Source organism: Pelophylax lessonae (genome assembly GCF_965119305.1).
Source record: "Pelophylax lessonae genome assembly, chromosome: 3".
Taxonomy (NCBI): domain Eukaryota; kingdom Metazoa; phylum Chordata; class Amphibia; order Anura; family Ranidae; genus Pelophylax; species Pelophylax lessonae.
This window is the reverse complement of record NC_138770.1, coordinates 346,296,178-346,309,537: the sequence shown is the minus strand read 5'-3', so window position 1 is coordinate 346,309,537 and position 13,360 is coordinate 346,296,178. Positions and strand designations below refer to the sequence as shown.

The following is a 13,360-nucleotide window of genomic DNA, read 5'->3' as shown; positions in this document are numbered from 1 at the left end:
GCAACCTGTGGTTGCAGGAATGAAATTTGCACTGTCTATGGGCTGCCAAATTAAATTATCTGGCATTCTTACCCACAGAAATACACAGCCAATATCCTGCTGGATAAGAGACAGGTAAGTTTAAAACTTGGGGGGTATATATACTATATGTAGCTTTCACAATAAATTATATCTAAACTTAAACTTTTTTTTATGTAGTGTTGGAGAGAGTATGAAAGGGTTAGAACCCCCAAAAGGTTGCTGTCTGTGTTTATGCTGGGGAGATTAATCCTTTCTATTTCGCTTGGAGACCATGTAATTTGGATACAAAATGGTGGGAAATCCAAAATTTTAAAGCCACCAACAGAACAGGAAGTGAGCAGAAATCACCCAACAGGTACACCTGTTCAGGTGACAACAGTCTAGCAGGGGACTTCTCATTTTAAGGATTTCTTCTTACCTCCTGTTGTGTCTCAATGACAGGAAGTAAAATGATGTCTACCCAACCTCTGCGCCCTTGAAACATTGATGTTAACCATTTTCTGATATAGTGCTTCAAGAAATTTTCCATCAAGATCCTTCAGTTTGGCATGCTGGCCTTTTGTCTTATTTCTGGCTCTATACAATACCATTGTTATTATATATTTCATAACCGATATAGCGGAGTTTCTTCATATCTCTGCAGTATGGCTTGATGTACTTGTACTTGTGGCATGCTGTTTTTTATTATTTTAAACATGTGACCAGCAGCAGAGGACTAGAAGCTCAGTGGTATGGCTTGATGTACTTGAAATCTTTGCGGTATGGCTTGATGTACTTGTACTTGTCGCTTGCTATTTATTTTAACCACTTTTAACCACTTGCCGACCAGCCGCCGTAATTTTACGGCGGCAGGTCGGCGCTGTCTCGCAAAATGATATACATGTATGTCGCTTTGCGGGACCGCTAGTGGGGGCGTGCGCATGCCATAAAAGGGAGCAAATCAGTGGGTCCAGCGGCCGCGATTGCCGCCGGGCACCTGCGATCGCTCCCAGTGGAGCCAGAATGGCGGTCTGCCGTTGTAAACACGGCAGACTGCTGTTCTGTCAGTTATGAACACAGGGATCATGTGTTTCTCTTATTTAGGAACACAGGTCTCGGTGTTCATGCAGCAAGCCTATCCCCCACAGAATTAGAAAGCACCCCCTAGGGACACATTTAACCCTTTGATCGCCCCTGGTGTTAACCCCTACCTGCCAGTGTCATTAGTACAGTAATGGTGCATATTTTACTGATTACTGTAGTAATGTCACTTGTCCCCCCAAAAGTGTCAAAAATTGCTGATCACCGCCATTACTAGTAAAAATAAATAAATAGATAAAAATGACATAAATGTTTCCCCTAGTTTGTAGACGCGATAACTTTTGCGCAAACCAATCAATATACGCTTATTGGAATTTTTCTTTACCAAAAATATGTAGCAGAATAAAAATTGGCCTAAAATTATGAAAAAATTAGATTTTTACATTTTTTTTACTGGGAATGTTATACAGCGGAAAGTGAAAAATATTGTTTTTTTTTTCAGAATTGTCGCTTTTTTGTTTATAGCGCAAAAAAAAAAAATCGCAGAGGTGATCAAATACCCCCAGAAGAAAGCTCTATTTGTGGGAAAAAAGGACCTCAATTTTATTTAGGTACAGTGACGCATGACCGCGCAATTTTCAGTTAAAATAACGCAGTGCCATATCTGGTGGTGGCAGTGCACACCATTTTGCACCTGGATGTATTTAAGGGCACTTTTTCTCACTCACCACTTGGCTCCTCATCTCTGAATAAATTTCTTTTGCTGAAGACTTTTTAAGAACTTTTCAAAAATTATTGATTATTTATTGCTCTGCATGTTAAGATTTGACACTAATCTGAACAACAAATTTAAAGTTTTGGTCCACTTCAGACTAGAACCAGTTGTTGGTATGGCCAACATTCAGCAAATGTTCCACTGTTTCATCGTTTTGAGAAACATCCTCAGGTTATGATGGTATACCAACAGCGACAAAGTGATACAATACCAAATTAAGTTACATCCTTTCAGTAACAGCACTTCTCCTGCTTTAACAATTTATAGGCTGAGAAGGACAGCACAAGAAAGTGGAAAAATTTCTGATCTGATGCATGTGAATCTTTGTAGAAGAATTTATACGCAGACGACTGGATCAAATCTGTGTCTACAAAAGAGAACTCAGGATTTGCTTTTTAATGGCAACTTTAGGCTTCTTAAACTTGTCTCTAACAGTGACAAAGTAATGATATCCTTTCCTTCTGATGACCATGCTGTTAGTGTAAAGGGATTTGAGCTAGCAATGGATCTTCCCATTTCACAAGGCAGCCTCGGACTGCTTTGTGATGTCAAACAAGATATGTTCACGTTTTAAGTATTAACTTGTGACAAGCCCTTCACAAAATGAGTTTTGTCTGCTGTCAACAGAATTTTGACAATGCTCCTCTGGTTTTATAGCACCCATTACCATTCAGGGTAAGATACTTCTAAGACAGCTTGCTTCTAAAAACATAGACTGGGATACCCCATTACCCAGAGAGAAACAATAAACACGGGAATCATGGAAAGAGTCCCTGAAAGCACTAGAACTTCAGAGACTGAACAGTTTCATTTCTGCATCCTTAGCAAATGCCAACAGCAGAGGGATTCGTGTTTTCTTTGATGCTTCCATTGAAATAAGACCTGCAGTAGCCTACCCAAAAATTATATATATCCAAGAGACAGTAAGTAAGTGTGGGTTTGTGTCCTCAGTAAGGCCAAGCTGATCCCAAAATCAGCACATACCATTTCAAGGCTTGCAATTTCAGCCTTTAATATTCCTGAGCTTATAAAATGTGAAATATACTTTGAAATCGATTATTTTTCACTTTTAAACAGACAGTAGGATAATGTTAGGATACATACACAAACAGACAAAACAGTTCTATGTGTATGTCGGTTATAGAGCAGAATGCATCGGAAAGTTCTCCAATCCCGATCAATGGAACTATGTGACCTCAACCCTGCTGATCGCAGTACTCATGCAGTACCAGCCACTGCATTTCTGGACATTTCATGATCCTCCCCAACTGACTGCTTGAAAAATTACCCCATCACAGTTCACACTGATTCTACATTTGAACTGGTTAATCCAGAGTCTGATAAGGAAATCAAAACGAATACCGTTACACTCAATACTTCTGTGAGGTCAAGGACAAGGCTGAGTTCTCACTGTTTTGAACGCCTTTCTAAGTGGTCTTCAGTTGTGTGATCTATCACATAACTTATCTATGTCATCATTTTGCAATCAATACTGAGAAACAGGTTAAGTGTTGTAGATGGCAAATCTGCAAAGGACCTGCAACCATCGAGGAGTATTCATCTTCCATATCAATGACTTGAAAAAAGGAGGTAAGAAGGACTGGCACATGTTGCTGTCTTACCCTCTAAAGACAGACTCATGGATTGTGTTTACAGACACGAGTAATGACTTTATCATTTTATGTTCATGCTTGAATCACTATTCTCTTGTTCTCCCCTATCTTCTCTTTCAATCTTGATGCATTGTTGGTTGTTTGCCTTTAAACAAAATTGTTCCTTCCTCACTCCATAGCTAAAAGATGCTCTGTATAGTTAGTCAAATCCCCTTTTCATTGTGCCTTTTACATTTCTGTTCTGACCACATGTATTGTTGGAGCTTGACATATTTCGATTTTTTTGACCTATCTGATAATCATCTGTGAAGATCTACGCACGTTTTGGATTAAAGGTTTTTATGATCTGGTAAGATGTAATGTGGACCAAGTCACTGTCTGCCTATACTGCTGAGACTATAAGTCTAGCTGCCTACATTTCATACCTGCAGCATTTTGCCTTCTTCTTACCACTGACAGTGTCTTTAGTAGCAAGCATCTATAGGTGCCTACATGAGCTTCTGCCTACCACATTTAGGAGCTAACAATGAAATGTAGAATGCTTCTGTTTGCATATCTAATTGTCCCAAGATATTAGGAGCACATAAATCAGCTAGATCTACTTGCAGGCAGCATTAAAGCAGAAGTTCACCCAAAAGGGGAAGTTCCACTTGTTTACCTCCTCCCCCCTCCTCTTTAGGTTTTGACACTTAAATTATATGGGGGGGTGGCACAGCCTTCTGGGACACTTTAAAAGTCCCAGATAGCTGCAGGACCATTCACAAAGGGCAATGCAGCTTGCACATGTGGAAGTCGCCTGTGAACCCGCAAGATGGCCTAAAAGCCAGCTCAGGCAAGGACAGTGCTGGATCCCTGGGCTGGTAGGTATCCTATTGTTAAAAATCAGCAGCTACAGTATTTGTAGCTGTTGACTCTTAATTTTTTTGTTTTCAGATTGAAGAACCTCTTTAAGTATAGGTGCAAGTTTACTAATGTCAAACTAAATCCACGTTTACTTTAAATGCTACCTGCATTTTAGGTGGCTTTGTTTTACTGCTACATTAGAATGTAGTATTTATATTCTGTTTTAAAAATAGGAGAACAGCTGCAGTTTTGTTTCTAACCTCATATAAACATAGGTTACCTGACAAAGGTAATTTAAATTGCAAATTGTATCTAATCTAATTTACCGAGTGAGTGATTGAAGAGTAGCTACATCATGACTGTCAAAACTACACAATAACAAATCCCACGCATTTGGCACCATAATGTCTACTGAAATATTTCAGTGTTGTATCATATACAAGATAAAAGAAAGAAAAGATTCTAACCACTTTGTCCTCCTTTGGGAAAGCATCCAAGGAAGCAGAAAAGAAGAAAAAAAATGATAAAATGAATGGTAAGCAAGAATTAACAAGCAGTTTAGAAAAGGTTAAAGGTAAAGGTTTTACAGCAAGCAAATTATTTTCCTTTGTTAAAGAGATTTTGCACTTTAAATGGGACATGGTGCATGCGTCACACCTTCTGCTTAGTAGTCATGAGGTACTCACCATCTTTTCAGCACAATAATACAATCTGCCCTAGTAATCTGAATTCAGTTGGACCCTTTTTCTCCTATTTTTTGCTTTAATTTATGGGTCTAAACGCACCTAACCAACAATCTCTGGGCAAGTTCGAATTTTTTTGCAGACTAGCAAATCACACAAGGTCCTTCAATTTTTTTTTTTTTTTTAAGTGTGACCATGTATTCATTACTTCACGCTGGAAGCTAATTTACCATTTTTTTAAAGCATGAAAGTACCATGCATAAGCCAACATCAAGAAACAATAGGATATGCACTGTCCACAGTGCTGATCTTGTGCTATTATGTGACCAGCACTTTACAAAAATGATTGTTTACTTTTCTTTATGGTTTGAAAAACTATAAGAGCTTTTGATTAGTTTTATTACAAACTTTTTTTTTTATTGGAAAGGTAGGTTTACATTTTAAATGTTTCCCTTTGTTTAAAATATCTTTCACAAACTGATAGTTAAAGCAGAAGTTCTGATTTAGGGCTTCCTCCACTGATCCTCTTTGACTTTTGTTTATTTTTTTTGGGGGGGGGGTCTTCGAAGACGGTCCCCGGTGCCCCCTAGGGTAAGCACAGCGCTGGATTCTGGTACAGGTGATTGGCTGTTTAAAAAAAGTCAGCAGCTACAGTTTTCTCAGCGGCCGGCCTTCCCGCCAAATATTTGCGTGCATTAGCACCGATAGAGTTGTGCTGAGAGCGCATGCAGTGTGCGCTCCCGACACAGTGACCAAAGGCTTACAAATGTTTTCCAATCATGTGACCACCGTGACAATCAATCACAAGGTCAGAAGCCCGTCCCGTTTCTCGAAATGCCAAACCTCTTAAGGGGCTGGCGCGAGCCAATACCAAAGGGCTAATTTTCAGAAAACCAACTGGAGCTCCTCTTTAATATAGGATGCCTTCATGTTTCTTTCAGGGCATGGCCGCACACACACACAGTATATATTTTAACCGGATATGCTGCTAATCATTTTGTTTTCTTAACCCAAGCTATTCACAAAAAAAGTTTTAATTCTGGTGGCATTGTTGCTTTATTCCTGCCATCTGCTGGTTGCTAGTGGTAAATATGATATACATATTAAGGCCTCAGGCACATGGTCTTTTCAGGCATCTGACATAAATTGTGCCTAAAAGAGACAGCTGTAGCATACAATTGCCCATAGTAATGAATTGTCAAATGCTAGCTGTAGTCAACTATACAACAAAAGCCACATTGGACTTACTTCTATTAACATGCATGGTTTTATATAAGTACAATGTGTACCCGCATAGAGTCATCCATTACTATTGTGAGCTGTACACTAGTGATCGACCAATATCGATTTTTCGTTGCCGATACCGATATTTTGGCCATTGCATATCAGTATCTGCCAATATGGGCCGATATTTTGAAAATTTTAAATTTTGCAAAATCAACACAATTTTCGACACAAATCTGTTACTGAACATGGTAATGTTAATTTATTAACCACGTGACCTCCAAGATCGTCATCGTATGCCAGATGCAGCGGTATCGACCGGGTGTCACTTACGGCAAGCGGGTGAGAGATACGGATTTGCCAACAGATCTGCTAATGTGGAATTGCTTATATCTTTAATTTGTACATATGTGAGTGGCATATTCAATAACATTTGTAAACGGAATTATGCTATGTGACATCATTTTACCCTTACATGAGCAATATTTGGAATATTTGGAATCTCTGCAATATCGGCCAGTTCAATGGGCCGATACAAATATATCAGCAAAAGTCAATATTGGCCCTCGATATATCGGCTTTGTCGATAATCGGTCGATCCCTACTGTACACTGCAGCTGTCTCTTCTAGGGAGGAAATGTACCCGCAATTTATATCAGATGCCTGAAAGCATTAGGGTTCATGCACACTGCAGCTCAAAAAAAGCTGCTTTTACAGGCATTTGATCTTTTATTTCAGCTTGAATAAGCTTGTGCTTTTTTATGCTCTTGAACATGTTTTTATTGAGCTTCTTCAAGCTCTTTTGAGCTTCTTTGAGCTTTCTTGAGCATAAGCATTTTTTTACGCAAACTTTCCTACGTAGTATTTTCTTAACCACTGTATAAACAAAGCAAAAATCTGGAGCAAACATTTTTGCGCGTTTTCATACTAGATTTTTTGAGCTCTTCTGAGCTTTTTTGAGCTCTTTGGGGTACTAGCTCCTCTCAAAAACAAGAGCTTGGTGGGGGGGGGGGGGGTTCTGCCTGTAGGAGCATATGCCTGAAAATGCCTGAAAAAGCCATAGTCTGCAAGGACACATTGGCTAACATGGAGGGGAGTTTTCAGGCAGAAAAAATAAGAGCTCAAAAGCCTGTAAGAGCTGCTTCTTTGAGCTGCAGTGTGCAGTATTTATAAAGAAGCATAGACAGTATGGCTGCATTCACAACTGGGCGTAGCGTCTTTGAGTGTTTTATTCATACACTTTAATGCATAATTTTGGCATGTTTTTAGGCAAGTTTTTATACAGGTGAAAAAATTAGGAATATCCAACTGCGCTAACTAAATCAAATAATAAGCTGCTAGCACATCAACTGACATAAGTTGTGTAAATATAAAATCCAAAAAGTGCAGCGCTAAATATGGTGATCAATATATGTATGCACATATATACAGTAAAAGTGGAAACCAAAGAATTAATATAAAAGTGAAAACCAAAAAGTTAATAAAGTGAGTCCCAGGTGCAAAAGAAGCAAAAACATCCAAACCCATAAGTGACGGTGAACCGTGAAGGAATTCCCACACCAGAAAAGATGATGAATGCACTCACCAGACGGTATGGACCCAAATTACACTATAGTAAATGGGCCATATAAGCTGGTAATACCGGAAATTCCCCAGAGGTAGCTGGAACACCAGATGTTACAAGCCAGACAAAACTGACATAGTGTAAAACTGCTAAAAATTCCCTGCACTTACAAGCATCCAATTGACACATTCAGGGAATACAGATACAGATGGCAATTCTGACGTTCTGACGCGTTTCATCCAATCAGACATAATCATAGGAAGCTGCCTATGATTATGTCTGATTAGATGAAACGCGTCAGTACGTTTAAAATAAAAGAATTTTCAGCTGTTTTACACTATGTCGGTTTTGTCTGGCTTGTTCCTCCATGTACTACTGTGAGAGAATCCTTGGCATTCTGTATGAGACGCTCTGCCCACCTTCAGTAACATCTGGTGTTCCAGCTACCTCTGGGGATTTTCCGGTATTACCAGGTTGTATGGCCCATTTACTATATGGTAATTTGGGTCCATACCCTCCGGTGAGCGCATTCTTCATCATTTCTGGTGTGGGGTTTCCTTCACGGTTCACTGTCACTTATGAGCTTGGATGTTTTTGCTTCTTTTGCACCTGGGACTCACTTTATGAACTTTTTGGTTTTCACTTTTATATTAATTCTTTGGGTTTTACCCATGTACTACTCCATACAATATCAATTTTATATACACCTTTTCAGCCTCTACATGATTAACATTCCCTATAGCAGCAGTATCACACTACCTGGAGTTTGAAATATATCACTTTCAACATTTGGCAGTTTTCAATTTTATATATGTGCATACATATATTGATCACCATATTTAGCGCTGCACTTTTTGGATTTTAAGTTTTCATACAGTGTTTTTGAGGTTTACCGTTTTTTTTTTTTATTGGTCAATTGAAAAAACGATCATCTGTTGTATCATTTGTTACAACAAATTTTGTAAGGGGTTAGAGTTAAGGTTAGGATTAGTAGTTGGGGTTAGGGTTTGGGTTTAATATTTTATTTATTATCTTATTATTTATTTATTTATGTTTTGTTAGGGTTAGGGTGTTAATAATACTACTAATAATAGTAATAAAAATAATGATGATAAATGAATAAATATATGTAAAAAAAATACACAAATAAAAATAAATAAAAATCATAAATGAATAAATAAATAAATACAATAAATTAATAAAATATCTAATAATAAATGAATACATAAATAATTAACCCCTAACCCTTAAAAAAATAAAAATAATAATAAACACCCTAACCTTAACACAAAATAAATAAACAAATAATTATTATTATCATTATTAATTTCTTTTATTTTTTGTTTGGGTTTGGTATTTATTTTTTATTTTATTACTATTATTATTTATTAAAAAATGTTTAAGGTTAGGGGTTAAATATTATTTATTTATTATTACATATTATCAATGTATTATATTTATAATTAATTTATGAAGATTTTTAGTTATTTGTGTATTTATTTTACATTTTTTATTCATTTATTATTACTATTTTTTTTTTGCATTTGAGCAGAAAATCACACAAAAATGCACAAAAACATGCAAATTGCGTATTTCTATTAGTTTCTATGGGAATAAAAATTTGCCAATTTTTTTTTGTAGCATAAATCTGCCCTGTTTGAGCTACAAGAAAAGCTCCAGAACTTTTTTGAGCTTCAGGCAAATGGCTTCAGGCGACTTGTAGCATGAACCATCTCCATAAAGAATTATTGTTTTTTTCTCCACCAGAGGTTTGGAGCTTTGAGCTTTAAGCTCCAAAACGCTGAGGTGGGAATGGGGCCCTAAAGGAGAACTGAAAAACATTTCTTTATAGTATTTGTAGACCCTGTCCTGGGGATACAAGCCTGACTCACCAAACATATGTGTTTGAGCACCAAAGATTGTGTGAGGCATGCAAAGGGGGGGGTTAAGTGAATCCCTTAAATCTGCCTACATGCACCAATTTCTTTTTTACCTCTGGTGCTCAATAGTGTTTTTAATGTTATGTGCAAAACAACCTGATTCCGGTGATAGCACTATAGAATTAAGAAAAAAAAAACACATACACCTTTTGCATCAATCAACACTAAATAAACACTGTGTGTCAAAGAAAGTGTACTTACGTTGTTTGACCGAAGTGAAACACGACCTCCACATCGGGCACAGAATTTTGTTCGGCAGTAAGAGCATAAATGTCCGCAGCCATCTGCAAACTTTGTTTTGTGGCAGATTCCACATGTTGGAGCGTCATCCTTGTGATCCCCAGGATACCGACGTGTGTCCTCCCCTATTTTTCTGATTTGTTCTTTGTAGCTCTCAAATTGCTGATGTAGCCTCCTGTGCAGGAAGAGAACATAAATCATCAGAGGAGAAAAGCTGTTAACTACCCACGTAAACTAATGGCAAAACAATATCATCTGACACTAAGAAGTTTAGAAACACAAGTGCAATGCATGACAAAATACTATTTATATATGTTGATAGCAAAACAGTAACAGTTTCCTTTTTACTTACCAAAATAAATCAGTTTCCTCTAAAAGTCTACTACTTTACTATGTACATTTTGTATTAGGTTTCACCTAGCTATGACTATATTTTACCAGGAAAATCAGGATATAATTGTGACAGACCTAATTTAGGACAGAGGCTTTTGGGGAGGACTAGGGACAATCCTCCGACCCTCTTACTATGGACCCTGGTATTTGAGGAAGCTACAAGCATTTAGGAAGGTGTCCTGTTAAATAATGCAAAAGGACATTATTACATTTAACAGTCAAGGAAGCCATGATGGTCTCTGCCAAATTGAAACTCGGTAAACAGATTTATGTGAAAAGAAAGCAGGTTAATGAGATTTGGATCTTCTTGAATACTGTTGCCGGATAGTCTGAGGTGGTGTGAGATCACTGTCTGTTATGTGTTTTTTTGTAAGTAGATCTCTCCCATTGTTAATTGTGTTAAGTAGGTCGCCTCTTGTTTCTGTCTGCCTGCTCGTATTGTGTACACTACACTTTGTTAGCAAACTATTGTGGGATATTATATGTTTGTTTAATTAGATTACTGATAAATAGGATCACCATTAGTTGTTAGCTGGTAATTGGATTGGTGTTTGAAATTGCATTGTCATGCTAATATCCTTAAGAGGGGAATGTCTTTCTGTGGGTATAAAGTATGTGTCTGAGTTTCAATAGTCATTCCTTTGGTTCTATCCCAACATCCTGTCGATATACGATGCTTTGGGTAAAAGACTGGTATTATTAGCTCTCGGTCTGCTGTAACCATTTGGAGGGCAGTAGGCACTGTTTGGCAGAAGGAAGCACCTAATCAGGGTGCCAAGCAGTTTCGTCACAATAATGCTAAACTCCAGTCAATTTTTTCTTTTCTATTTCTTGAACTGAGTAGGAATGGGTTCCAAGCTCTTCCACATTTTTCTTGGTAAGGCAGCTATCAAAGGTGGGGTTTCCTTTACTTTTGAGAAGATAGCCTCTCAATTCATGTTGTGTCACCAGAACAGGAAGTGAGAGAAAATTACCCCAACTTAGCCCAAAAAGCAAGAAATATGTCTATATAAAAATATAGAACCAAAAAATGTTTGCCTGCAAATACGTATTAAAAGACTTGAATATAGCTCTGAAAGTATCAGTTGCTTATCAGCAACAGTTTAAACATGAATTCCAGGCAAACAGTTAAATACACAGATATAATACAAATACTGTATGAAACCTGCTTTACCAACCAAAGGATTTTCATCTCTGTCCACCCAGTCCTATGATTTACACAGCCCAAAAACACAGCATAGCCCTATCTGGCAGGGCCAGAGAGCTCTTTTTTTTCTGCTGCAGTTCAGTAACACGGACAGGTCTTTTCACTCTCTGACTGGACAGTGAAAGGAAAATCAGCAGACTGATGTGCTAATCTCTCACTCTTCTCTCTTCTCCTTTCAGTACAGCTTACATTGCTACACAAATGAGCAGCTCCTTGCATTGCTTCTCTCCTCCCCATCTCTGCTGTACAGGGAGTACAAGAGGCTGATACCACATCAAATGTAGGTATTTTTACTGCTGACATTTATTTAAAAAAAAAATGAATATATATAAATGTATGATGTATTATTTACAGAGCTGGTATAATTTGTGTATTTACCATCTACCTGGAGTCTAGCTGAAATATTTGGAGTTAAATTCCAGGAATTTAGCAACTTTGCAAAAAGTGCAAGCACACTGCGAGTTAAGTACAACTGAGAGCATCTCAGACCTATCTCTAGTACTTATATGTGAGAGGTTTATTGCACTCATGAATATACACTCTGAACTGTGAGAGGAGAGAAGCACACAGGGCAGCCATGCCCACCCCTCCCCTCTGCTGCCCATACACAGAAACCCTTGTATTTTGTGAATGAGCTCACATAATACAAAGGCTTCTGTGAATGGGCAGAATGAGCGGAGATGAGAGGTGGACACAGCAGTTCAAGAGACCCCAGTGAGCAACATAGGAGTTCCAGAAGTTAACTTCATAGAGCACAATAAATCTGTCAGATGTAAGTAATAGAGCTAAGTTTACCTGGCAGCAGGCACCTTGTTAAACTTAACTCATGGTATGCCTGCATTTTTGACAAAGTAGCTGAAATCCTGCAATTCAACTTTAATTTCACAAGCTAATTCCCTGGCTTTGTCACAATAGGGTTCATTTACTAAAACTAGAAAGTGCAAAATATAGTGCAGCTGTGCATGGTAACCAATCAGCTTTTAACTTCAGCTTGTTCAATTAAGCTTTGGCAAAAAAGTTGATTGGTTTCTGCACTCTCCAATTTTAGTAAATTAACCCCAATGTATCATTGGAGTTCATTGAACATTACATGTAACAGGACTAGAGTAATTTCAAGTGTGCAGTATATTTCACTATTGTAAGAAGTGCTATACTAAAGTTTCTTTACATATTTGTTGTAAAATAGAAGCATCATGCATTTGCCAGTTGCTACAGCTGCCCATGTGACATTACGAAGGTCTTATTCTTAATGTCCAAATGCATGCAAAATAATCAACTACAAAGTATATAAATTTTACACATTACTTTGTCAAGAAAAAGCACCAGAGTTGTATTCCTGCTAAGGCACTGATTCTGTAAAAGAAACAAGAACAGGGGTGCTCAAGCTTTTAAAGAGTGAGGGCCACTTAAGTGATTTGGTAACCAGTTCCCGGCCACAATGAAACTGGTTCAGAATTCTGAGTTTTTTATTTTGAATAGCATAATGTCACTCCTGTAGCTGCTAAATGTTGGTTGGGGGGGGGGGGGGTAGAAGGAGAAGTCGGCTTTCAGTGGTTCTAGGAGGAAAATGGAAAGGATCGGTTCCTGTATATGCCGTCCCTGCCACACCTCCTGTCCAAGTGTAAAACAGAATGTGACAGGGAGGCAGCATGGGCTCCCTGGAGCATGGGGCAGGGTCGCCACTGCAACCCCTGACACTACACCAGTGGTTGGGAGGGGGTGGTAAAAACACATCTCAACTATGAGGTTTTACGCCCCCTCCCCAAACCACAAATGTAATCAAGTGGTTACTGTCCTGAGCCCTCTATAAGGCTGCTTTCACACTGATGCGCTATGG

At 38.2% G+C, this 13,360-nt stretch overlaps 1 protein-coding gene across 20 annotated transcripts in view; it reads right to left on the bottom strand.

The window, feature by feature from the left end:
- Positions 1 to 13,360, bottom strand: part of RIMS1 (regulating synaptic membrane exocytosis 1) — a 625,149-nt gene that overhangs the window by 481,009 nt on the left and 130,780 nt on the right. For 16 of the 20 annotated variants that reach the window (XM_082249043.1, XM_082249059.1, XM_082249050.1 and 13 more), the window contains exons 2-3: positions 9,885 to 10,098; positions 4,740 to 4,751 (exon numbers count right to left, since the gene is read on the bottom strand). In XM_082249043.1, coding sequence (XP_082105169.1) covers positions 4,740 to 4,751; positions 9,885 to 10,098 — 226 coding nt within the window. The remainder of the gene's footprint in view (positions 1 to 4,739; positions 4,752 to 9,884; positions 10,099 to 13,360) is intronic. The other 4 variants (XM_082249054.1, XM_082249064.1, XM_082249063.1 and 1 more) reach the window with 1 other exon arrangement.